The sequence below is a fragment of the Myxine glutinosa genome, chromosome 4 (assembly GCF_964187855.1).
Source record: "Myxine glutinosa chromosome 4, kmMyxGlut1.1, whole genome shotgun sequence".
Lineage (NCBI taxonomy): Eukaryota > Metazoa > Chordata > Myxini > Myxiniformes > Myxinidae > Myxine > Myxine glutinosa.
Genome location: NC_136264.1, coordinates 182216428 through 182240650, shown reverse-complemented (window position 1 = coordinate 182240650; position 24223 = coordinate 182216428). Strand labels below are relative to the sequence as shown.

The 24223-nt window shown below is 43.5% G+C and overlaps 1 protein-coding gene across 3 annotated transcripts in view; it reads left to right on the top strand.

Annotated features, from left to right (window-relative positions):
- FGD5 (FYVE, RhoGEF and PH domain containing 5) overlaps positions 1 to 24223 on the top strand; it is a 204236-nt gene that overhangs the window by 87107 nt on the left and 92906 nt on the right. For all 3 annotated transcript variants that reach the window (XM_078776775.1, XM_078776774.1, XM_078776773.1), the window contains exons 12-16: positions 4947 to 5005; positions 6138 to 6206; positions 6587 to 6655; positions 19883 to 19966; positions 21645 to 21724. In XM_078776775.1, the coding sequence (XP_078632901.1) occupies positions 4947 to 5005; positions 6138 to 6206; positions 6587 to 6655; positions 19883 to 19966; positions 21645 to 21724 (361 nt within the window). The remainder of the gene's footprint in view (positions 1 to 4946; positions 5006 to 6137; positions 6207 to 6586; positions 6656 to 19882; positions 19967 to 21644; positions 21725 to 24223) is intronic.

Genomic DNA, 24223 nt, shown 5'->3' with positions numbered 1-24223 from the left:
TCTGACAGGATGGTTCCAAGGCTGACTTGGTGCTTCGCAGGCAGGGCGTTACATTTACATCACAACTGTTCCTTAGATGGACTGGGTGACCTGTCTGTTTGCATTAATTACTATTTTGGTGAAGCTCAGGATATTATTCCGGATCCAGGAATTTTTTGAAGGATTGTTTACCATTGGAAGATAGGGCTCATTTTTTTAAACATTATCTTATATATATTCTACATTTAACATTGTGATATGAAAATAGTTTTCATATTTGTTGTAAATGTAGTTTAAACTCGTGATTATGCGTTACAGCGGTGCATTTTGTTAGCAGCGTCGTCTTCAAGGTTCTTTTCTTTTTTTCTAATAAAGACATATTCTGTCATTTTAAAACCACCAAAGTGTGTATTAGGTTTCCCAGTTTCATAAAATGTATCGTTTGATACGTATAATGCTTTAAAACCTTTTTTTTGTTTTTTTTGTTTTTACCTCAGAAGAGATATCAACATTTACCTCAGCGAATGTCAATCACGGTGTCAGTATTTTGTTACGTGGTCCTCCCCGTGACTACCTGGTCTCGGTGACCCCCGGACCGTGAGAGGAACTCCGCCAGAAAGATTTATTATGTATGCGCTTTCGTAACGCAATCGATATGAATTCCAACCAAGAAAAAAAACCCCACACCAAGGATCCGGAATAATCAATGATATATTCCACGAGCAATCAACCATCAACAATCAGCAATCAATAGTACAAAGATGTAAACTCATCTACATTAACTCTAAGATGGCCATCTTATACATTCCTCACGTGAGCCCCACTCCCGACTCCCTCCGTGGTCAATGTCTCTCACAATGTCTCCGTACTCCTGTAGTTCGATCTCCGCACGTGAGCGGTTGAACTTCCTGACGTGCTTCCACCGGGCACGTCCCGTACCGGGAACAACGGCTGCAGCGCACACCTCCTGGCCAAGCAAAGCGGGTAAAGCAAAGCGGGCAAAGCAACACGTGGCTTGCCCAGCGCGCGAGGCCCAACGTGCGACCCGTACGCGGCCTTGTAGACGGTGAGGCGAACTGTGCCGGACGCTTGGTTCCGTGCCCGAACCCACAGTGACTTGACGTGTCAAAGGGTAGTTACACATCCCGGTAACTCCTCTCGCCAGACGGGCTTCTAAACGCCGATTCTGTTACGTTGCTCAATAGCGATACCGCTCGCGTCCGAGCTCGGCGAGGAAGAAGAAGAATCGTCGCTTCTCCAGGACCTCGTGTCTTTTTTTCTTCCGTTTCCGGTCTCCTTTTTCCCAGAAGGGCTCCTGACCCTTTAATCACAACAACCTTTAATCGACTACACATTGATAAGCAAAGACCTGAATAGTAATTCACATACATTCACATCAATATGTAACAATTTGATGAACTTATAAAGACTTACGTGAGTTATAAGTGTGACAAGCATGTGCACGGGATTCTTCCCAAAAGAATGAGTGGTCGCATTAGCTTGTACGACTTAAAATGAGCGAGTTTTGTTTTGACGTTTGGGCCAGTTATACATGTTGTATCCCTAAGGAATGAAACGAACGTTTTACCTGGCTTACAATTTTATTTGAAGTCACACATGCCTCAAAATACACTCACCTATATAGAATTGAACGCTGAATCCGAGAATGTAAGTGAAATTGCCTTGTTTTTTTTTTAACATTATCTTCTATATATATTCTAAATATATATCTGTGCAGTGTCTGTCTTGTGTTGTCTTATCTTGTGTTGTCACTGAACTACTCCCTGAAACTTTTGTGAAATCGTACTATTCCAACTTGACCCACGGCGGGAGTATGCGCTCTACTGAGTGACGTTCTAGTTGGTGGATGTTAATTTTTGCACGTGGATGGATAAAAGTACAGAAAATACAACCCTTCCTTATCTTTCAGGGTATTAAAAATTGAATCATTGTCAGCAAAGCAGGATATATATCAACATCAGGAACTAAACTGAAGAAAGGTAACGACAAGGAGGTTGAAATGTATTGAGTGAAAATACTCCACCATGATGATTTTGGGGAAATAGGAAACAACAACACATTATGTGTAAATGATGCAAAATGACATAAGCATTACGACTATACATAAATAAATATTAATTGTCAACAACCTGTGAAATGAATCAGGTAACCTTACACGTAGTTGCCAAATCTACCGCTTTTTGTGCTGATTTTATTGCCAACCCACCGGTTTTATTGCCAATTATATTGAAATATATCACTTTGACCAAGTAATATTTTTCATCAATGGTTTTGATGGATTTTCATGTTGTGATAAGGTTTCTGTCGGCATTCGGGCGTTTTCCCTCAATGCTGTGTGAGAAATCATATCCGTGATCCATTTCCATTTGATTGGCCACAGCTAAGATTCAAAGTCCGTGGCAGTAAATGACTAATGCTGTGCCATTTACAAGCATTATTGACCCCCGAAAGTGGGACATTTCTCATTGGTTGACTGACATGATGTAACTCAGATCAAAACATTGTACCAATAAAAATAATATAAGCCTGTGCTGGGTTAACCATATGCACGACTCACATGCACAGCACATGCATACACGGAAGTTGTTGGCTAAGACAGCGACCTACCAAAGTGATCTCAGTTCTAGGTCCCAAGCATCATGGCGAGCTAATTGTAGTAGATCTACCTAAAGTCTTTATTGGAGAGTAGGGTATGGGAAAGTGTAAGTTTACCTTTAAATATGAGCTTATATTTTACTCATTACAACATACAGGTAGTGGACAAAAATGGAAATACCAATGTAAAGTCACTTAATATGGCGCTGGACCGTCACAAGCAGCCAGTACGCGCCATGGCATAGAGGATGTGCCAGTACGCGCCATGGCATAGAGGATGTGCCAGTACGCACCATGGCATAGAGGATGTGCCAGTACGCGCCATGGCATAGAGGATGTGCCAGTACGCGCCATGGCATAGAGGATGTGCCAGTACGCACCATGGCATAGAGGATGTGCCAGTATGCGCCATGGCATAGAGGATGTGCCAGTACGCGCCATGGCATAGAGGATGTGCCAGTACGCGCCATGGCATAGAGGATGTGCCAGTACGCACCATGGCATAGAGGATGTGCCAGTATGCGCCATGGCATAGAGGATGTGCCAGTATGCGCCATGGCATAGAGGATGTGCCAGTACACCCCATGGCATAGAGGATGTGCCAGTACGTGCCATGGCATAGAGGATGTGCCAGTACGCGCCATGGCATAGAGGATGTGCCAGTACGCGCCATGGCATGGAGGATGTGCCAGTACACGCCATGGCATAGAGGATGTGCCAGTATGCGCCATGGCATAGAGGATGTGCCAGTATGTGCCATGGCATAGAGGATGTGCCAGTACACGCCATGGCATAGAGGATGTGCCAGTACACGCCATGGCATAGAGGATGTGCCAGTACGTGCCATGGCATAGAGGATGTGCCAGTACGTGCCATGGCATAGAGGATGTGCCAGTACGCGCCATGGCATAGAGGATGTGCCAGTACGCCCACCAGCATCTCTAATTATGCAGGAGAGATGCGGCACTGTTCTTCCACGAGAAAGTCATCAACTCACACCTGTTTGATGGAGGTGGAAAATGCTCCCAGGTGTAATTCCAGAATATCCCAGATCTGGTGACCGAGAAGGTCATGACATATGGATAAGATCAGTGTCATGCTCATCAAATATTTGGCCGACCACATGTGCTCTGTGGGTGAGGGATTGGATGGTCTCCTCTTGCAGCCATGCTCGCCATAATTATAGGCAACCAGGCCTGTGCAGCATCTTTATACATGACCCTAAGCATGCTGGGATGTTATTTGCTTAATTAACACATGGGCCACACCTGTGTGGAAAACGTTGTTTGGTGTCCCTCATTTACCCAGGTGTTTGCATTTTTTGTACACTACCTGTACGTTATCCAATTGTTACATGTAAAAAATTTAATTAAAATCATCAGGAAAACGATTGATTTTTCTGCTTTAATTTTGCATAAAATATACAACTCAGAAGGTACAACTTTAAAGTTAAAATTACAAAATTTCTTACCAGTTTCCTAGGAGGGGTATTCCTTCCCTTCCAGATGCCCCCCCCCACCCCCCTCCACCATTGGTCACTTCGTCCCCCGCACTATGGATCCTTTCCACTCTACTGCTTTTTCTTCTCTCAATATTGGTAACTATGCTGACATCATATGTGAAGTTTTCTTTTTTGGACTTCTTTTTTGTTATGCGATGGATTATAGTAGTACCCGCAAGTACTATAAAACTAATTAAAATTGATGGCATTAGGCAATGTTTTTGAACAAATCATTAACTAATCAATAAAATGTACAAGTTGTACAAAAATGTACAAAAATCATGAGTATGAAACTTAGAGGATAAAGGATTGCCGGTCAAAACAAAATTCTGACAAACAATACAAGGCCAAGGGTGCGGCCTCACTATGGGGTTACAAAAGGGCCTCCTGTTTTGATGTTTTTTGTCGTGAAGGTTTTGCTCGACAGTTCTTCCTCCTCTCTCAATGTGCATGCATCACTTCCGCTTGTGTTTTCAGCCATCTCATGTTTTTTTTGTGAGTGTAAAAGATCACTTTCTTTGCATTTAACCACCCAGCTGTCTAACACGACATGCAATCAAACTATTGTTCCAGTTCCTGCCCTGATGATTTGTATCTGCAGTATGATTAGAGACCTTTAGCTGCCAAATCACTATCTGAGATATCAAAAACAAAATTATTGTGATTTTAAAATGCAAAGTGTGTATTAGATACACTCTAAGTAATTGTTCAATCCTCAATTACAAGGCAGAGTAAATTAATAAATGTTGTCCGCATCTGCCATTGTGTTTTCCTTTGCTACCAAATGGTGTGTCATAGTATACTGTCGACCGTATGATATTATTGAAGGGTGTAATTTTCTTTTGCACAGCTGCTTTGGAGATCATATCAGAAGTTGCAGCTCACACCAGCAGCTCAATAAGGCAAGGGGTGAGTTGTTTATTACTTATATGACATCCAATAGTGGCACTGCAGGTAGATTTTTCCTTTGGATTTCAGGAATAGTGGTACATTAATTTAATTACATACATGTAACTTGTACTTTTTGTTTCCAGATTTGTATCATATGTCTGTCTGTCTGTGGGAGCTTGTCTGTGTGGTAGAGGTGTAGATAGGGTAAGGTAGAGCAAGATGCTCCTGGATAGAAAGATGTGGCAAGATGCCTTCACCCTGTATAACCTTCTCGGTCCTGGTTATATGCTCAGTATCCTGATTGTCTGCACCAATGGTCTCTCTGGCGGACGGACGCTATAACGGCCAATTTGAAATGTTCAATATACAGAACATATGGACTGAGGATTATGTATATACTGTACTAGTATAAAAGTCCGTTAAAAATGACGGGTTGGAACAGTTTATTTGACGGTGCAGCCTCGTGAGTGTGCCAAAGCATCATGTGTGCTTATTTCTTCTTTATTTATTAGACATCATACAGACGTAAATGAACACTTGTTTCACTCTGTGCGTGTTGCACATCACGCGCAGTGAATTTCACCTCACTGCGCCTTGTATTTATTGATTTTTCTTTTTTAAACTGCTTCTGTACAACACCCTTGAGACTCGGTTTGCAAGCCACCATCTACACTTCCAATAGAAGAGTCATAATTACTCGTTGAAGGAAAATGTTTTTGGAGTTTGTTTTATCCTCAAAAATAGATTGTAGTGAACACAGTCGTGTTAAAATTTTGGCCTTTAAAATCATACTCAAATCGTCCTGATGAAGGGGTACGGACAAATATACAAATACCTAAAAGGTGTTATATAAAGGCGAGTAGATTGGTCAAAGGGGAATCTTGCCCCTAACTTACTCTAATGTGGTTGCAGAGCATCTGAACAGGATTCTAACCTGCAATTCTTAAACCATGCACATGAAGTGCCCTATTGGCGAGTCCATTGAAGGAGTCGGCGAGGATCGATGAAAATTAAAGTTTAAAACTGAATTTTTTTTTTTAACGGATAATTATAGACTACTTCCTCTTACATTATTGTGAAATGTCATCCATGCAGTCAAATGGACCAGCAACATGTTGAATGAAAAATGTCGATGTTTCTTGATCCTTAGGATAACTTTCAGAAGCTTATGCAGCTACAGCAGAAACTACAAGGAACTGAGATTGTGCGTCCCGGACGGGTATGGAGCACCACAACACGTTAAACTAACGACAACACAATCACAGGAAGTAGATTGTATGTTCTTTGTTCAACTGAACAAGAACAACTCTACCTCATTGTCTTTATGGTGTCATACCTTTTATAATGTTCTGCTTTGGGCTACAATTTTTTTTCCAGCTCTGCCAGGGGTGTCTAAGGCTAGGGGTGTCTATCATCGGTAATGCCACTTTGCGGATGTCACTGTATCCTTGTAATGTTGGTTTTGCTGCAGGCTGCTTTCCAGAACTGTACATTGTCTGTGAGGCCCTGGCCTTGTGGAGAAAACAAAAGCTCCAAGAACAATTATCCATGGTTTCTCTCGCTCTTTTTCTCCCTCCCCTTCCTATGTTTGACACTCAGACTCTGCTTAAGGAAGGAACTCTGTTGAAGTTGTGCAGAAAAGATCTACAGCCTCGTGTATTTTGCTTGGTAATCCCTCCTCCCACACCCTCTCCCCTCCCCACCCACTTCCCTTTCTCCAAACACCTTTTATTATTATGTTTTGCCCAATTCTTTACCACCACCTTGTTTGCTTCAAATTCTTGCCCCTCATCCCCTTCCTTTTCTCCAGTACATGCCGATTCTAGGACAATGGGAATGCTGTTGTTTTCGCTTTAGTAGGCCAGTAATAGGACATACTTTTATATGTGGGAAATAGTACAGCAGAGCTGAAACTAGATGAGATAAGGAAAGTAAAGAACAACACGCAACAGATGTCGGTGCATTCATAACGTTTTCTGCAACTTTGTTCACGTCCTTTAAGCCCTTTTATTGTGTTAACGGTGAACATGAGGATATCCAGCTGGAAGTATGTAATTAAATAGTTGGGTACACCAGGGAGTATGATTGTCCATGCTGCCCTGTCTTCCAACAACCATTGAAATAGGTTTAAAATGCCATGATACTGTTTAAAATACATTTAGTCATGGAGTATACTGCTTTATTCTACTCGGTGAGCGCCCAGGGGTATTGCCCCTATTTCTTTCTCATCTCGTGATGTAGTTAGTATCTTCAGACTGGCAGATTTGATCACGAAGGATGATGTAAACAGCATGATTCATTATTGTTGTTTATACCATGAAGCAATTCTGAGAATAATGAATGGGATTTGAATTTTGTTTTAATTTTTTTGCACTTAAATTCAATGACAAATATGTTCACCTCCACATGCAACATATGATCCAAACTGAATTGAACTCGATGCAGAATCTAACTGTGGATTTGATCACACAGGGCACCAGTTGCATCAGCTCAAAACAGTATGACGACACTATAAAGTTTGTCTGCTCTGTGCATATCTAGGTTTCTGAGATAGTATTCTGAGAAACATTTCTTACACTGAAAAATAGATTAGTATTAGGAGATACAGTCATGGCCAAAAATATTGGCAACTTTGCACTTTTTTCAAATAACGCACCATTTCTTCCAGAAAATTGTTGAAATTAAAACATCTTTTGGTATCCACATGTGTATTTCTTTGGTTTGCAGGGGAATAAAACAAAAAAAGCTGAAAAAAATACCTAATCTTAGCTTATTCCACATATAAATCCTAAAATGGCCCGGACAATATTATTGGCACATTTTAGAAGTTGTTAGAAACAATTAGATTTCAAGCAGGTGATTCTCCTTTACTTTGGCATTGAACTCACCTGTGGTGAGTTACAGGTGCCTGCAATATAAAAATCACTCATTCAACCAGTTTGAATAGAGAAAAGGAGTCATTCTGGTGGTTTGTGTCACTATGTGTACCACAATGAGCATGGAGAAAAGAAAGATAACCAGAGAATTGTCTGAGGAGGTCAGACACAAGATTGTAGCCAAGCATGGACAATCTCAAGGCTACAATTCCATCTCCAGAGAACTCGATGTTCCTGTGTCCACCATACACAATGTTATCAGGAAGTTTAAGGCCCATGGCACTGCAACCAACCTCCATGGGCGTGGCAGCAAGAGAAAACTTGATCGAAGATTGCAGCTAAGGATTGTTCGAATGGCGGAAAAAGCACCTCGATCAACTGCCTAACAGATTCAAGCTGACCTTCAGACACAAGGTACGACAGTTTCAACTCACACCATCAGTCGCCAACTCGATGAAAGGGGGTTCTATGGTAGGAGACCCAGGAGGACCCCACTGATGAGAGAGAGAGAGACAGAGAGACAGACAGACAGACAGACGAGAGACAGACAGACATAAGAGAGACAGACAGACATAAGAGAGACAGACAGACATAAGAGAGACAGACAGACATAAGAGAGACAGACAGACATAAGAGAGACAGAGAGACAGACAGACATAAGAGAGACATAAGAAAGCCCAACTGGGGTTTTTCCAAAACACACTTGAACAAGCCAAAATCTTTCTGGGAGAATGTCCTGTGGACAGATGAGACCAAATTAGAGCTTTTTTGCTAAAGCACATCATATCTATGTTTATAGAAAACAAAATGAAGCCTTCAAAGAAAAGAACACATTCCCTACAGTCAAACATGGAGGAGGTTCAGTGATGTTTTGGGGTTGCTGTGCTGCATCTGGCACTGGGTGCCTTGAATGTGTGCATGAAATCAGATTACCAAGGCATTTTCGAGCGCAATGTCCAACCCAGTGTCCGAAAGCTGGGTCTCCATCGAAGATCATGGGTCTTGCAGCAGAACAATGACACCAAACACACTTCAAAAAGCACCCAGGAATGGTTCAAGACAAAATGCTGGACTGTTCTGAAGTGGCCAGCAATGAGTCCAGATCTAAATCCCATTGAACACCTGTGGGGAGATCTGAAAACAGCACTTGGGAGAAGGCACCCTTCAAATCTGGAAGAACTGAACTTGTTTGCACAAGTAGAGTGGGCCAAACTGCCAGTAGAGATGTGTAGGAAGCTCATTCATGATAGGCCGGATCTACATCTGAACCTCAACCAAAATCGAATCAATTCATCCACATGACACACCCAACTCATCCACAAATTTTCACGCAAATCCGTCCACAACTTTGACATATGGTGCTTGCTATACATCGTTTTTTGCCCTATCTCTTAATGATGAAGAATCACTTTTAAAAATTCCAGTATTCCGGATCCATATCCGGATCTTCTCCAAAATTGAGTCAATTTGTCCTAGTTAAACACCCAAAATGTCCACCAAATTTCGTCCGAATCCGTCCCTAACTTTTTTGGGATATTCTACCGAGTTTTCACAGCTCACAGACAAGCAGACAAAACACAGGTGAATAACCTCTGTCTTCCTTTGATGGTGGATGTAAAACTACGAGTCAATTAACTCTTCATTAACAATGTAATATAAAAATAGGTTTCAACTCCTGATAATGTCCAAAGTTAACAAAGCATACTCGTTGCAAACAACATGTTTTTTCACCAGCTTTAACATATAAATAAGTTGGCAAGATAGCCCAATAAGTAAGCATACTCGCCTCTGAGCCTTCTAGTCTGCGTTTGAATCTCTACCCAGGTATAAACTGTCACGCTGTTGTTTCACATGCAGGGCAAGGCATTGATGAGTGCACGTACCTCGGATGAATGTCAAGCTGGAAGAACCGATTGTGAGAACTAGAGGAGTTGGTGAACGTTAAAAATTCCAAATCTTCACGGTGCCTTTCTAAAAAGTAGGCAAGTATAATTGCCGGCACCCCGAACAAATTAGATGTTCCGGCTCTGATTAGTTGCTTGGAAGGCAACGGCAAACCACCAACCATAGCCTTAGCCCAGGAAATTATTCGGCCCTCTCGGCGTTCTCTATGGAATATAGTACGTTTAATCAATTGATGACGTAGATATGCATACCAACACAAAAATATTGGAATATGGGAAGAAAGAAAGTAATTAACTATATTGGGAAAAATATTCTACAACTCAAACATTATTGTCCACTTTTAAATAAAAAATGTAATGACACCAAATTGCAATAAAAGGTAGACTAAGACTTGCAATAAAAATACTTGTCTAAATCCTAAATCCAACCATTTTGCCGGAGATGCCTTGCTTGACTCATGGGATGTCACAACTTTTCCAGAGCCTCGGTATTCTGAAAATTAATGAAAAATATACTAATGCAAGAAAATATACCAGGGGATCATCTTGCTTTCCACCTCTTTTAGATGTGAAACCACTCTGTAAGCCTGTTAATTGAAAGCTCTCCGCTATTTGACCCAGACTTGCACTCGGTGGCGTAATGGGTAGAGCGTCCATTCTGAGTCTGGGAGCACTGGGGTTCAAACACTGCCAGAGTCATACTGAAGACTTAAAAAATGGCACGTGCTGCTTCCTTGTTTGATACTCAGCATTTAAAAAAGATAGAGCTTGGACAAACAACCTTAGGTTGGCAATCATAGCACAGGCTAGATGGGCCTAATAGCCTCATGCATTGAAGTTACTTGTAAGGGAACTCATTTTTTACTTGAAAAATCCAAGATTTTTCAAGTATGTTGGTAGGTTCCGTTTGTGGTTCTGTCTGTTTGTCTGTTTGTCATCGGCCTACAGGTCACAATTCTAAACCGATCGTCATGAAACTTCACCACGTTGTATAAGTCGTCCCAATTGAGAAGCCTATTGATTTTGAGGTCAAAGGTCATCTGGAGGTCAAATTTCTAAAATCGCCATTTTAAATCCGATTGACTTGAAAATTGAATAGCATTTGTATATCAAGTCACTAAATTGGGAAACATACTATTTTTGAGGTCAAAGGTCAACTCAAGGTCAAATTTTAAAAATCATCAATTTTCATCGAAAAAGTTGTCAATTCTCAACCGATTGACTTGAAAATTGAACAGCATTTGCATATCGAGTCACTAAGTTGGGAAACATACTATTTTTGAGGTCAAAAGGTCAAAGTTCAACTCAAGGTCAAATTTAAAAAATAATCTATTTAAAATAAATAATCTATTAAACAATATCTCTCCGTTCTCAAGACCGAACTCTCTTATCTGTCTCCCTCTTCCAAATCCTGGTGGCGTCTGGTCAAATCTGTTTCTGGTGTTTGTTCCCCCTCCATTCCCACCCTTACCTCAAACGGCTACACAGCTGACTCCGCACGTGAAAAAGCTGAATGCCTCAACTCTGTGTTTGCCTCTAAATCTTGTGTCCCAAACCCATCCCTCTCTGTACCCACCATACCCAGTCATACCCAGCTGCTCCTGGACTCCGTGTCCTTTCCTCCTGACAAGGTGGAAAAGTTTCTGTCAACCCTCGACTCTGATTCTGCAACTGGACCTGACGGCATCAGCCCACGGGTCCTAAAATCCTGTTCTTCCGCTCTTTCACTCCCTCTCTCTGTTCTCTTCACCCTCTCTTTTGCTCAAGGTCAACTGCCATCTGCTTGGAAATCAGCCAACATCACCGCTTTGCACAAAAAAGGTGCAAAAACAGATCCTAGCAACTACAGACCAATCAGCCTTCTCCCAATTATCAGCAAAGTCATGGAATCCATCATTGCTTCGGATATGAAATCTTTCCTCTTCTCCAATGGCTTGATCTCTGATCATCAATTTGGTTTCAGACCAGGTCACTCTACTCTGGACATGCTGCTTCTGCTGTCTCAACAATGGATGGAGGTCCTCAATGCCAAACAGGAAATTAGAGCTGTCTCCCTCGACATATCACGTGCCTTCGATACGGTCTGGCACCCCGCTCTGCTCACCAAACTCTCCTCCTTTGGTATCCATGGAAATCTCCACGCATGGCTGGCGGACTTCCTCTCTAGTCGTAGTCAACGTGTGGCCCTGAATGGGTTTCTCTCATCTCCTCTTCCTGTTCAGGCTGGAGTTCCCCAAGGCAGTGATCTGGGCCCTGTGCTTTTTCTGGTCTTCCTCAATGATCTCTCTGACTCTCTTGAAAATCCTCTCTTTCTCTTTGCTGATGACTCCACTCTCTGCCGCTCCATTCCTCATCCCTCAGATCGGCAGTCTGCAGCCTCCTCACTCTCTGCAGACCTGGACAAAATCACAGACTGGGCAAACAAGTGGAACATGTCTTTCAATCCTGACAAATCTCACACTCTTACAATGTCTCTCCGAAAAGACCGACTGGACAACCCTCCCATCTACTTTCTGAATAATCCTCTCCAATAAGTTCTGTCACTCAAGCTTTTGGGTCGCACTGGCTGCCATGATCTTTCCTGGTGAAAACCAAATTTCCAAGCTGGCCTCCAAAGCCAGTCGCCGACTGGGCATCCTCCGTCGTGCGAAGTCCTTCCTTGGCACACCTGGGCTCCTCACCACATACAAGGCTTTCATCCGCAGCTCAATGGAGTACTGCTCTCCCCTCTGGGCTGGTGCTCCTGCCTCACACCTAGCTCGTCTTCACGCTGTTGAAACCAAAGCGTTCAGAATCATTGGAATCTCCCGCGATGACGCTATCTCCGAGGGCCTTTCACTTAATCACCGCATGCAGGTTGGTGGTCTTTCCGTCTTCTACCGACTCCTCTCCGGCCTTGCTCCCCCAGCTCTCTCTGGGCTCTGTCCCCCAAATATTCCTGCAGGTCGCACAAGATCTGCCTGCAACCCTCTTATGGTTAAACTGCCAAAATCAAGACTCTCTGCTCACCTTCACTCCTTCATTCCTCTTTTCTCCCGCCGCTGGAACAAACTCCCTCACTCTCTTCAATCCCACTCCTCCCTCCAGGTCTTTAAAACGGCTGTTCACTACCATCTCTTATCTTCCCCAATCCAAAACCTTGATCTTTTCTACCCCCGCTAATTTCACCCCAAATCCACTTTTTTTGGTGACTTTTGACTTCTTTCCTGGAAGTCCTTGGTGTCCTTGCGTTTTATACCTATCCTGCCTCCCCCCAGGCCCTCTCCCTCCAAAAACATCTCCCGATGTCCCTGCTCTCAAATGTTGTGTTTGTGTGCTTCCTCCCCTTCTTTCCCCATCTTGTCGACCGCTCCCCTTTTTATATACTTTGTTTGCTTGTTTGTTTGATTTGTTTGTTTGATAAATGTTCGCTCTTTCACGAGCCTCGACTCTGTATACAAAAAAAAAAAAAAAATCTAAAAAGCCATCAATTCTCAACCGATTGACTTGAAAATTGAACAGCATTTGCATATCGAGTCACTAAATTGGGAAAGATACTATTTTTGGTCGAAATGTCAAGGGTCAACTCAAGGTCAAACTTCCAAATCACTTTTTATCGAAAAAAACCGTCAATTTTCATCCGATTGACTTGAAAATTGAACAGCATTTGCACATCGAGTCAATAAATAGGGAAACAAACTATTTTTGAGGTCAAAAGGTCAAAGGTCAACTCAAGGTCAACCTTCCAAAATCATTTTTCATCTGAAAAATCGTGACTTTTCTTCCTATTGACCCGAGCTCTGTTCAAGATTGTCAATTTTAATCTTGATGGAATGGACAATTTGCTGTATCAATGGAATTTTTTTTCTTGGCGATTTTGCATCGTTCTCCGCATGACGTCTTCTTGTTTGTCTGTTTGTTTGTCACCGGCCTACAGGTCACAATTCTAAACCGATCGTCACAAAACTTCACCAAGCTGTATAGGTCGTCCCAATTGAGAAGCCTATTGTTTTTGGGGTCAAAAGCTCAACATAGGCCAAAGGTCACCAACTTTGCCAAATTTCTAAAATCCTCAATTTTCATCCGATTGACTTGAAATTTGAAGAGGACTTGCATATCTTGTCACTGAATTCAACCACAAAGTATATTTGAGGTCAACATAGGCCAAAAGGTCAACATAGGCCAAATTTCTAAAATCCTCAATTTTCATCCGATTGACTTGAAATTTGAAGAGGCCTTGCATATCTGGTCACTGAATTCAAACACCAAGTATTTTGAGGTCAACATAGGCCAAAAGGTCAACATAGGCCAAAAGGTCAACATAAGCCAAAAGGTCAACATAGTGTTACGGGGTCCTCCCCTATCGAGTCCCCGGCAGAAAGATGTGTTGTCCTTGTGTGAAAACCAGCCAATCAACCAACGAGTCCACACCAAGGGATACGAACAAACCACAATATATTATAACACTTCAAACCCACAATATTTTATCACACGTCCAACACCATATAATTCATATCTACAGGTGGTACCACCTTATTGAGTCCCTTAACCCCCAAACTCACGGCCCTTTCCCCAATGTCTCTGTACTCCTCCAAGGCGACGTCGATTCGCTCCAGCACATAGAATCAATGTCCGGTTCCAATCCGTGGAAGCGGAGACGATCGAACCAACCCGCAGGTCACGTGGTCCAATCCCCAGCACGATAGCGGTAGAATGGGAAACCGGCCAAAGACGATTTCGGGTACGTACCTGGTGGCGGTTCAATCCGCGAGTCTCCTCAAAAACCCTCCCACAGCCGCGGACTGGTGGGTTGCACAGTCGTCCCTGGCAGCCCACCGGAGAGAAACACCTGGTCGACGCGCCGCCAAAAACCTGGTCACGGCCGGTGATGCGCGTGGCGAAAGTGGCGGTCGGCTTTCTCTCACTGCTCGGTCGGGAGCTGCAATCCGACCACGTTTCACTGCTCCGTCGGGAGCCGCAATCAGAACACGTTTCACTGCTCGGTCGGGAGCGGCAATCAGAACACGTCTCGCCGTTTTTTCTTCGCTCCACCCCTTTTCTCCGCTCCACCGCTTCCGGTCTTGATCCGGATTTCCGGCCACATTTCCCCAGGAGGGCTTTTAATTCTTCTACCCACAACAACCCTTTCCCATAAATCACCATAAGCATAATATCTAGGATACTTTGAACCCACAACAGTAATCATAACAATCATCATTAGGGCCGAATACGTAACACTTCCCCCCCTCAAGAAAGAAAGTTGGAGCACCGTGAAAACTTTCTTTGTATGCCCTCTTTGAACAGGCAAAAGTAAATACCTTACCAACAAATTCACAAACCAAATCAGCAATCCCTGGGGGCGACAATATTCAACCTTTCCCAAAAATAGAGCAACAAAATTTCACATAACACCCCCCCCCCCCCCCCAGAGCTTTCCGACAATTAACTTCCTCGGGACAAAGCGTTAGCCATGACATTGTCCCGGCCCTTTACATGTTCAATTTCCAAGTTGAACCCCTGCAAAGCCAAACTCCATCTCATCAACCTCTGATTTTTCTTTTTCATTTTTTTGAATGAAGGTTAAGGAGTTGATCAAAAATCCAAAGTTACGCATCTCGATAGCCCCTTTTCCGGGAGGCCAAGCCGAGTATTCACAACATGGACGCCTTTAGGAAGGTGGAGTTCACGGTTAGTCCGTGTAGGAATCTGGGCTCGGCGGCTCCGCCGCATTCCGTGCTTCAACTTCTCCGGACTCCTAATAATTACGGTGGGACCACTTGTCACAGTAGTCACGGGAATAGCGGTCTCCCTCTCGGCTGCTACCCTGGTAATCATTCTTTCGGGAGATGCCGTAACTCTGGGAGCCTCCATAGTAATATCGGCTGCGGCCACCACCAAAACTACCGCCAAGTTGGTCTCTTCTGTAGACCTCTCGATGCCTACGAAATGCCTTCCCTACTGTTATGGTCCGACCCTCCAAATCCTTGCCATTCCAATTCTTCTCTGCCTCTTTGGCGTCCTTTGTGCTTGCAAACGTGAGAAAGCCGAACCCTCTTGACTGTTGCGTTTCCCTGTCTTTTACCAACCGCACTTCCACAAGCGGTCCATATTTGTTGAAGACAGAGGTCAGAACTTCCTCCTTTGTTCTGAAGTTCAGTCCCCCTACAAAAAGCTTGCCAACTTTGCCTCCATCCCTGACTGGTGAGGTGTTATTTCCCATATCGGACTTTTTCACAGCCATCAGGTTACTAGAAACTTGACCCCCAGCCAAATCATTCCCGACCACAACTGATACTCCCTCTACAGGAAGAGTGGCTTGCAACCCCACGGTGACTGGTCCTGACACCAAATCAGACCCGAGATTGATGACATGAAGGGGAGCGCTAACCCAGCCACCGATCCCTTGTAACCGAACACTATCACCAGTTGCTGTACTCTCCGACAATGGTAAAATGCCTTCCAGCATTAAGGATTGATGTGCTCCTGTGTCCCTCAATACCCTAACAGGTCTTGGGTTAGTCGAGTCTCCCTCCAGTGAGACAAACCCCTCATAAATAAATGGTTGGTAACTCTTCTGTGGGCGATTTCTCACGTTTGCCATCGCATTCGGAGTTGGACTAGTCAGACTCCGCTCCTGATTTTCCTTTCCCAAAGCATGACAGTGGGACATCAAGTGTCCGGGTCTATGGCAAAACGCGCAAGTAGGCCCGGAGGAGAACCTCGTGGTCTGCCTCGAGGTCCACGGAGGATATGTCTGCCTTGAAACCGTTGACGTCTGACCCCTAGAAGTCGTAATATCAGAGTGGTCCTCCTCTCGAGGCCGCCCCCATGAATTTTCGTTCTCCACCCCTGCCGTACCATAGCTCCCCTGGCTAAGTCTAGGCGAGAAGTTAGGGTTGCGGAACCCCATCCTATGGGTGAATGCATAGTCATCTGCCATGGTCGCTGCCTCATACAACTTTGGTACTTTCCTTTCCTCCAAGTGTATTTTAATGTCCTCATGGACACACTGTTGGAATTCCTCCACCAGGATCAATTGTCGCAATAGTTCGAAGTCTTTCCCAACTCCTTTCGAATCGCACCACCTATCAAACATGGTTTCTTTCAATCTGGCAAACTCCACGTGGGTCTCACTCTCCCTCGTCCTGGCATTCCGGAATTTCTGCCGGTAAGCTTCCGGGACCAATTCATAGGCTTTGAGAAGGTGTTTCTTTAATACCTCATACTCTGCACACTGGTCAATCGGTAAAGCCGAATAAATCTCTTGAGCTTTACCCACCAGAACACTTTGCACTAGTATGGACCAGTACTCCTCAGGCCAGTTTAACTGTCGAGCCACTTTCTCAAAGTGGGGAAAAACTTGGCTACCTCCTTCTCATTGAAGGGTGGGACCAGCCTCACATGTCTGCCAACATCCCAGGTGTTCTGCCTCGGTGTCGAACCAGCTGGCATGGATGGTACCTCTCCCCGTTCTCTTATTAACTCCAGCTGCTTGATTTTAATTTCCTGCTGAAGCTCCATGTCACGTTCCTTTAACTCCCTTTCGGCTCTTCTTTCCTCCGCTCTTTCCCCTGCTCTTCTTTCCTCGAGGTCTCGGTCCTGTTCTATTCTTTCCTTCTCTGCCTTCCTTTCCTCTGCTTTTAACCTTTCCTGGCTCTGCAGTTGCATCTCCAGTTTCCGGAGCTCCACATTTTCTTGTTCCTTGGGTAACCAATCCAAGGCTACCTCTGTCCATGTGCCCTGTCCCACCAGAGCTTCTATCACCAATGTCTGCATCTCTGCTTTCCTCATATTAACTTGGACCTCCAAGTTAAAATGTCTGGCCAATATCAAGAGTTCCGATTTTTAAAAACGCTTGGAACTGTGCCTCACTAGGGGACGCCGCAAACGTTTCTGCATCAAACACCATGGTGACTATCCGTGAGCACCTGTTAACCTTCACACAAAAATTTTCCAACAAACAAAACAAAAGTTTTTCCCCCCCCTTTTTTTTTTGTTGTTGTTTGTTTTTTGGGGAAAAATTTGGGAATTTGGAAAAAGTTCCAAACTTGGGAATTCTTTCCCGGACTAAATTTAGGAATTTCTCAGCTCCCGGACGCAGATCCAATTGCGAGTCCACGAATATCAATTGAACGAGCCCCCAATTTCTGTTACGGGGTCCTCCCCTATCGAGTCCCCGGCAGAAAGATGTGTTGTCCTTGTGTGAAAACCAGCCAATCAACCAACGAGTCCACACCAAGGGATACGAACAAACCACAATATATTATAACACTTCAAACCCACAATATTTTATCATACTTCAAACACCATATAATTCATATCTACAGGTGGTACCACCTTATTGAGTCCCTTAACCCCCAAACTCACGGCCCTTTCCCCAATGTCTCTGTACTCCTCCAAGGCGACGTCGATTCGCTCCAACGTGTGGAATCAATGTCCGGTTCCAATCCGTGGAAGCGGAGACGATCGAACCAACCCGCAGGTCACGTGGTCCAATCCCCAGCACGATAGCGGTAGAATGGGAAACCGGCCAAAGACGATTTCGGGTACGTAGCCGGTGGCGGTTCAATCCGCGAGTCTCCTCAAAAACCCTCCCACAGCCGCGGACTGGTGGGTTGCACAGTCGTCCCTGGCAGCCCGCCGGAGAGAAACACCTGGTCGACGCGCCGCCAAAAACCCGGTCACGGCCGGTGATGCGTGTGGCGAAAGTGGCGGTCGGCTTTCTCTCACTGCTCGGTCGGGAGCTGCAATCCGACCACGTTTCACTGCTCCGTCGGGAGCCGCAATCAGAACACGTTTCACTGCTCGGTCGGGAGCGGCAATCAGAACACGGCTCGCCGTTTTCTCTTCGCTCCACCCCTTTTCTCCGCTCCACCGCTTCCGGTCTTGATCCGGATTTCCGGCCACATTTCCCCAGGAGGGCTTTTAATTCTTCTACCCACAACAACCCTTTCCCATAAATCACCATCAGCATAATATCTAGGATACTTTGAACCCACAACAGTAATCATAACAATCATCATTAGGGCCGAATACGTAACAATAGGCCAAATTTCTAAAATCCTCAATTTTCATCCAATTGGCTTGAAATTTGAAGATGACTTGCATATATGGCCACTGAATTCAACCACCAACTATTTTTGAGGTCAACATCGGCCAAAAGGTCAACATAGGCCGAATTTCTAAAATCACAAATTTTCATTTGATTGACTTGATATTCTAAGAGGATTTACATATATGGTTACTGAATTCAACCACCAACTATTTTTGAGGTCAACATTGGCCAAGTTTTTAAAATCCTCAATTTTCATCCGATTGACTTGAAAATTGAACAGCATTTGCACATTGAGTCACTAAATAGGGAAACTAACTATTTTTGAGGTCAAAAGGTCAAAGGTCAACTTAAGGTCAACTTAAGGTCAACCTTACAAAATCATCATTTTTCATCTGAAAAATCGTCACTTTTCTTCCTGTTGACCCGAGCTTTGATCAAGATTGTCAATTTTAATCTTGATGAAATGGACAATTTGCTGTATCAATGGAATTTTTTTTCTTGGGAGCGGGGGGCGGATTTTGCAAGTATTATGCTCCGCATGACGTCTTCTTGTATATTTATTTATTTACTGACCCTGAATAGACCATTAATTGAAGAGTCCAGACAACTGGATCTGCTTCTGTTGAATCTCTGTCTTCAGTTCATTGCTTCACCAAAGGCTGACCAAAGCAATAGCAAATTTACTTTACTGTAATACAGTCTCGCAATTCTAAAATCAAGATGAACCTCCACTCACTACTGCTCAAAAAAAATACATCTTTGGATGTTCAATAAAAGTTAAATTTTGCTGCCATTTTATTATCATTGAATAAGTGATGATGGCTATTTCAATTCAAAATACAATGAAGTTAAAGGTATTAAAAGATATGGTGCTTATTTATTAATTTTTTTATTAATTAATTTATTATTTATTTATTTAAATTAATTAATAAATTAATTAAAGTATTAAAAGATTAAAATATATTGAAAGGTATTAAAAGATATTAAAAGACATTAAAAGATATTAAAATACATTAAAAGATCAGGATTATTGTGTTTCAGAAGATGTTGATGTCATTGTCGTTGCTTTGACTGTGTCCAGATGAACGACGTTCTACTTTACACGTCTCTTCAGGGTGGAGGAAAACTCAAGTTAAACAGAATATTTTCCCTCACTACTGTGCAGGTGAAAACCAACATCCACAATCACTTTGAAAGACAATGATAAAATTAAATATATTTTTCTATTACTATGTCAGCTCATTGCGCATGGGCCAACTGAGGGAACAATGGTTTCATTCTGTCTTCAAGTTTGTAATTAGTTCATCAGGGAAGGATCGTTTCTTGGTGTGATTTATTAGAAACAGATAACAGTAAAGAATAATATAACTGAGTCACAATCGCAATGAATGTTTCATGATTGCCTAAATTGTAGGCCACAAGTAGCTTTTCATTGTTAATTCCTCACCTGGTCAAGTACTGCATCCTGCAACCTGGCCGAGGAGTTGCACTACATGGCCAGAAGTATGCGGACACCCCTTCTAATTAGTGGATTCGGCTGTTTCAGCCACACCCATTGCTGAGAGGTATATATAATCAAGCACACAGCCATACAGTCTCCATAGACAAACATTGGCAGTAGAATGGGCCGTACTGAAGAGCTCAGTGACCTTCAACGTGACACAGTCATAGGATGCCACCTTTCCAACAAGTCAGTTCGTCAAATTTCTGCTCTGCTAGAGCTGCCCCGGTCAACTGTAAGTGCGGTTATTGTAAAGTGGAAACGTCTCGGAGCAACAACAGCTCAGCCGCGAAGTAGTAGGCCACACAAGCTCACAGAACAGGACGGCCGAGTACTGAAGCATGTAGGGCATACAAATAGTCTGTCCTCGGTTGCAACACTCACTATCGAGTTCCAAACTGCCGCTGGAAGCAACGTCACCACAACAACTGTTCGTCGGGAGCTTCATGAAATGTGTTTCCATGGCCGAGCAGCCGCACACAAGCCTAAGATCACCATGCGCAATGCCAAGCGTCGGCTTGAGTGGTGTAAAGCTCGCCACCATTGGACTCCTGAGCAGTGAAAACGCGTTCTCTGGAGTGATGAATCACGCTTCACCATCTGGCAGTCTTACGGATGAATCTTGGTTTGGCGGATGCCAGGAGAACGCTACCTGCCCGAATGCATAGTGCCAACTGTAAAGTTTGGTGGAGGAGGAATAATGGTCTGGGGCTGTTTTTTGTGGTTCGGGGTAGGCCCCTTAGTTCCAGTGAAGGGAAATCTTAACGCTACAGCATATAATGACATTCTAGACGATTGTGTGCTTCCAACTTTGTGGCAACAGTTTGGGGAAGGCCTTTTCCTGTTTCAGCATGACAATGCGCTCATGCACAAAGCGAAGTCCATACAGAAATGGTTTGTCAATATCGGTGTGGACGAACTTGACTGGCCTGCACAGAGCCTTGACCTCAACCCCATCGAACACCTTTGGGATGAATTGGAACGCCGACTGCGAGCCAGGCCTAATCACCCAACATCAGTGCCTGACCTCACTAATGCTCTTGTGGCTGAATTGAAGCAAATACCCGCAGCAATGTTCCATCATCTAGTGGAAAGACTTCCCAGAAGAGTGGAGGCTGTTATAGCAGCAAAGGGGGGACCAACTCCATACTAATACCCATGATTTTGGAATGAGATGTTTGACGAGCACATACGGGTGTGATGTTCGGGTGTCCATATACTTTTGGCCATGTAGTGTACCTTGAGCCAACATTAAAGTTTCCCATTCTTTTCTGCCAGAAGTGTTGCTGAAACCTAGAGAGTAAATTTTAACGAAGTAATTCTGTCATTAATGCCGTTCAAGGTTTACCGACCTGTTACCGAGGCCTACCCTAATGAGTTCCACCTTTCGAGCCCGGAGCGATCATTTGTTCTTACTGCAAGGTAATACTGGAAAAAACATTTTTTGTGGTTGGTGATCCAAAAGGAGTATATATCATTTCCAAAAGTTTCCTTCACTCTTCTCCAAAAGAGTTTAGTGTTTGGTGCATTGTGGATCGATGCTGCCCCTTCGCGGAAAGGAAAGAAAAGACCGTATTCGGCAACTCAGATTCTTGCATCTGAGAGAAAACGCCCACACTGCTGCTAAATAACTTTTCACTGTAACACACATATTTGACCCTTCCTTTTGAATTTGATGAATTATTGAGTTTTCGTTCTGCTTACAACTTCTTGAGGCTCACAGTCTGCATTCCTTAGTTATCTTCTTCCCACTCCAGTGCACTCCTTCCATAGTTCCATGATCTTCTGTTACCTCCTTAAGTCATTTTCTTCATTTTGCTTTCTTTATTATTAGTATTATGATGTTTTAACATTCATCTGAGGGTCTTGGTGAAGCTTGTGCTAAATCGTATACAATGCCCGAGACATCAGTAGACATCAGTGTACTTTAATGTGAATTACACAGATAGGACTAGAGTCACTAGACAATAAAGAACTGCACGTGGTATTTGGAATTTGAACCTTTATTCTGAGCATTTTTAGTCATCAGTTCAGATGGGAATGCAAAACAGGCTAACCAAACGTTGTTTATTCCCCCACACTCCTCCGCCATTTCCATTGCACATGCACTTCTAATATGTTTGTCCCACTACACGAGACAAAGATAGCTGAACAGGAGGACAATACTTTCACTCGGTTTGCCCTGATGTGTCTTGTTGAACAACTCATCCCATCACTGAGCAAGGATCCTATGGTAACCTTACAGTCTCTTTTATATTTGCCTGCGACGTTAAGATGTCCTGTAGTATCTTCAAAACAAGAGTAGACACTTAGTACCGTTGCTAAGTTACAAATTCCTCCTTGAAAATCGTTTGGTTACATATTTACATTTTTCCCCAACTAAATTATTAAAAATCGCAGCGCGCCCATTTTCGAAAAGAACCTTCCTCTACCCAACCCCAACACACACTGCAAAAATGGATTTAATCGGACAAGCCATTCTGCTCGAAATTGACGGAAACCAATTTCAAGATGGCTGCCGTGGCGGCCATATTGAAAATCGCAGCGTGCCCATTTTCGAAAGGAACCTTTCTCTACTCAACCCCAACGCACACTGCAAAAATGGATTTAATCGGACAAGCCGTTCTCCTTGAAATTGACGGAAACCAAAAGTTGACGGACGCCCGGACGACAATACCCCTTAGCCCAATTTGGGCTGAGGGGTGAAAAGGTAAACTCTACACGATAAGAGAAACATTTGTCTGTCTGTCTGTGTGTCGCCATTTTTCTCAGAGATGGCTGAACGGATCTTCGTCAAACGTTCAGAGGTTCATCAGTGAGTGCCTGGGAGTGCTTTAGGCAAAAAAAACCCAAAAAATGTTTTTGGGGAAAAAAAAAGTTTGTCTTTTTGCATTTAAAAAAAATCGCTCTATAGTGCCTAAGCCTTTTTGATTAATGACAGTTATATACAAGTACACATTCGCATTTATAAATGCAAAACAATCACCAGATATTTGAACACAAATAATAAAAAAACAATTCCGGAAGCGGTTGAAGTTGGTGGTTAGGCTTCTTCTTCTTCCTGAACAGCATCATACTTAACTCAGAAACGTGATGAACGGCACATTCACCAGCATATATTCAACGAAAAGGTAAAATGATGATTTGACATTTGTGATAGATTCTGATTTGGATGTAATTGCTTTTTCCATTGTATTTGCCCTCATTTCAAATTTGTTATTGTTTCTTTTTCTCTTGAGCAACGCCGGGTACTCCAGCTATAAACACTTTTATACTTTACTCGGGGTACAAATACAAATACAACTTTGTCTGGGGGGTAACATAAGCTATGTAGCCGCGGCCTCATTCGAAGGTGTGGGGGACTGTGAGAGGAGCGTAAATTCTCTATGTAAATGTGTACCGTGTAGCGCCACCTGGTGATGGTGGCAGTGGGTATTACAATTTCCTTTTTCACCTGTGCAACACTGTGGTTATGAAGCACTCTTTGCACCGGAAAACTTTTCCTCCTTCCCTTCTCCCCCTTCCCCAAAACGGAGGGGGTCTGTCAAAGCCACCCCTTCCCCCAAAATATGTATATGTAGTATATCTTTCCCCACCCTCTCCTCTCCCCTCCCCTCACTCCCTTCCTCACCCCTCCCTCTCCTGCTTCTTCCCCCACCCTCCCCTCCCCCCCCCTGCTCCAGCGCCGGGTACTCCTGCTAGTATTGTATAAATATATATTTCATGTTGACAAGAAAATGTCCCGTGTCTGTATATGTGTCTGTATATGTCTGAAAATGAGGAGGTACTGTATATACAGCAAGGTGCCATGCTTTAATACATCTTCCTTTAATCAACCTCATGACATGAAACCAGAGTTACAAGGACAGCACAGGGAGAAATTTCGGTTTCTCTCCTGAAAGGACATCAGTGAATTTTGTC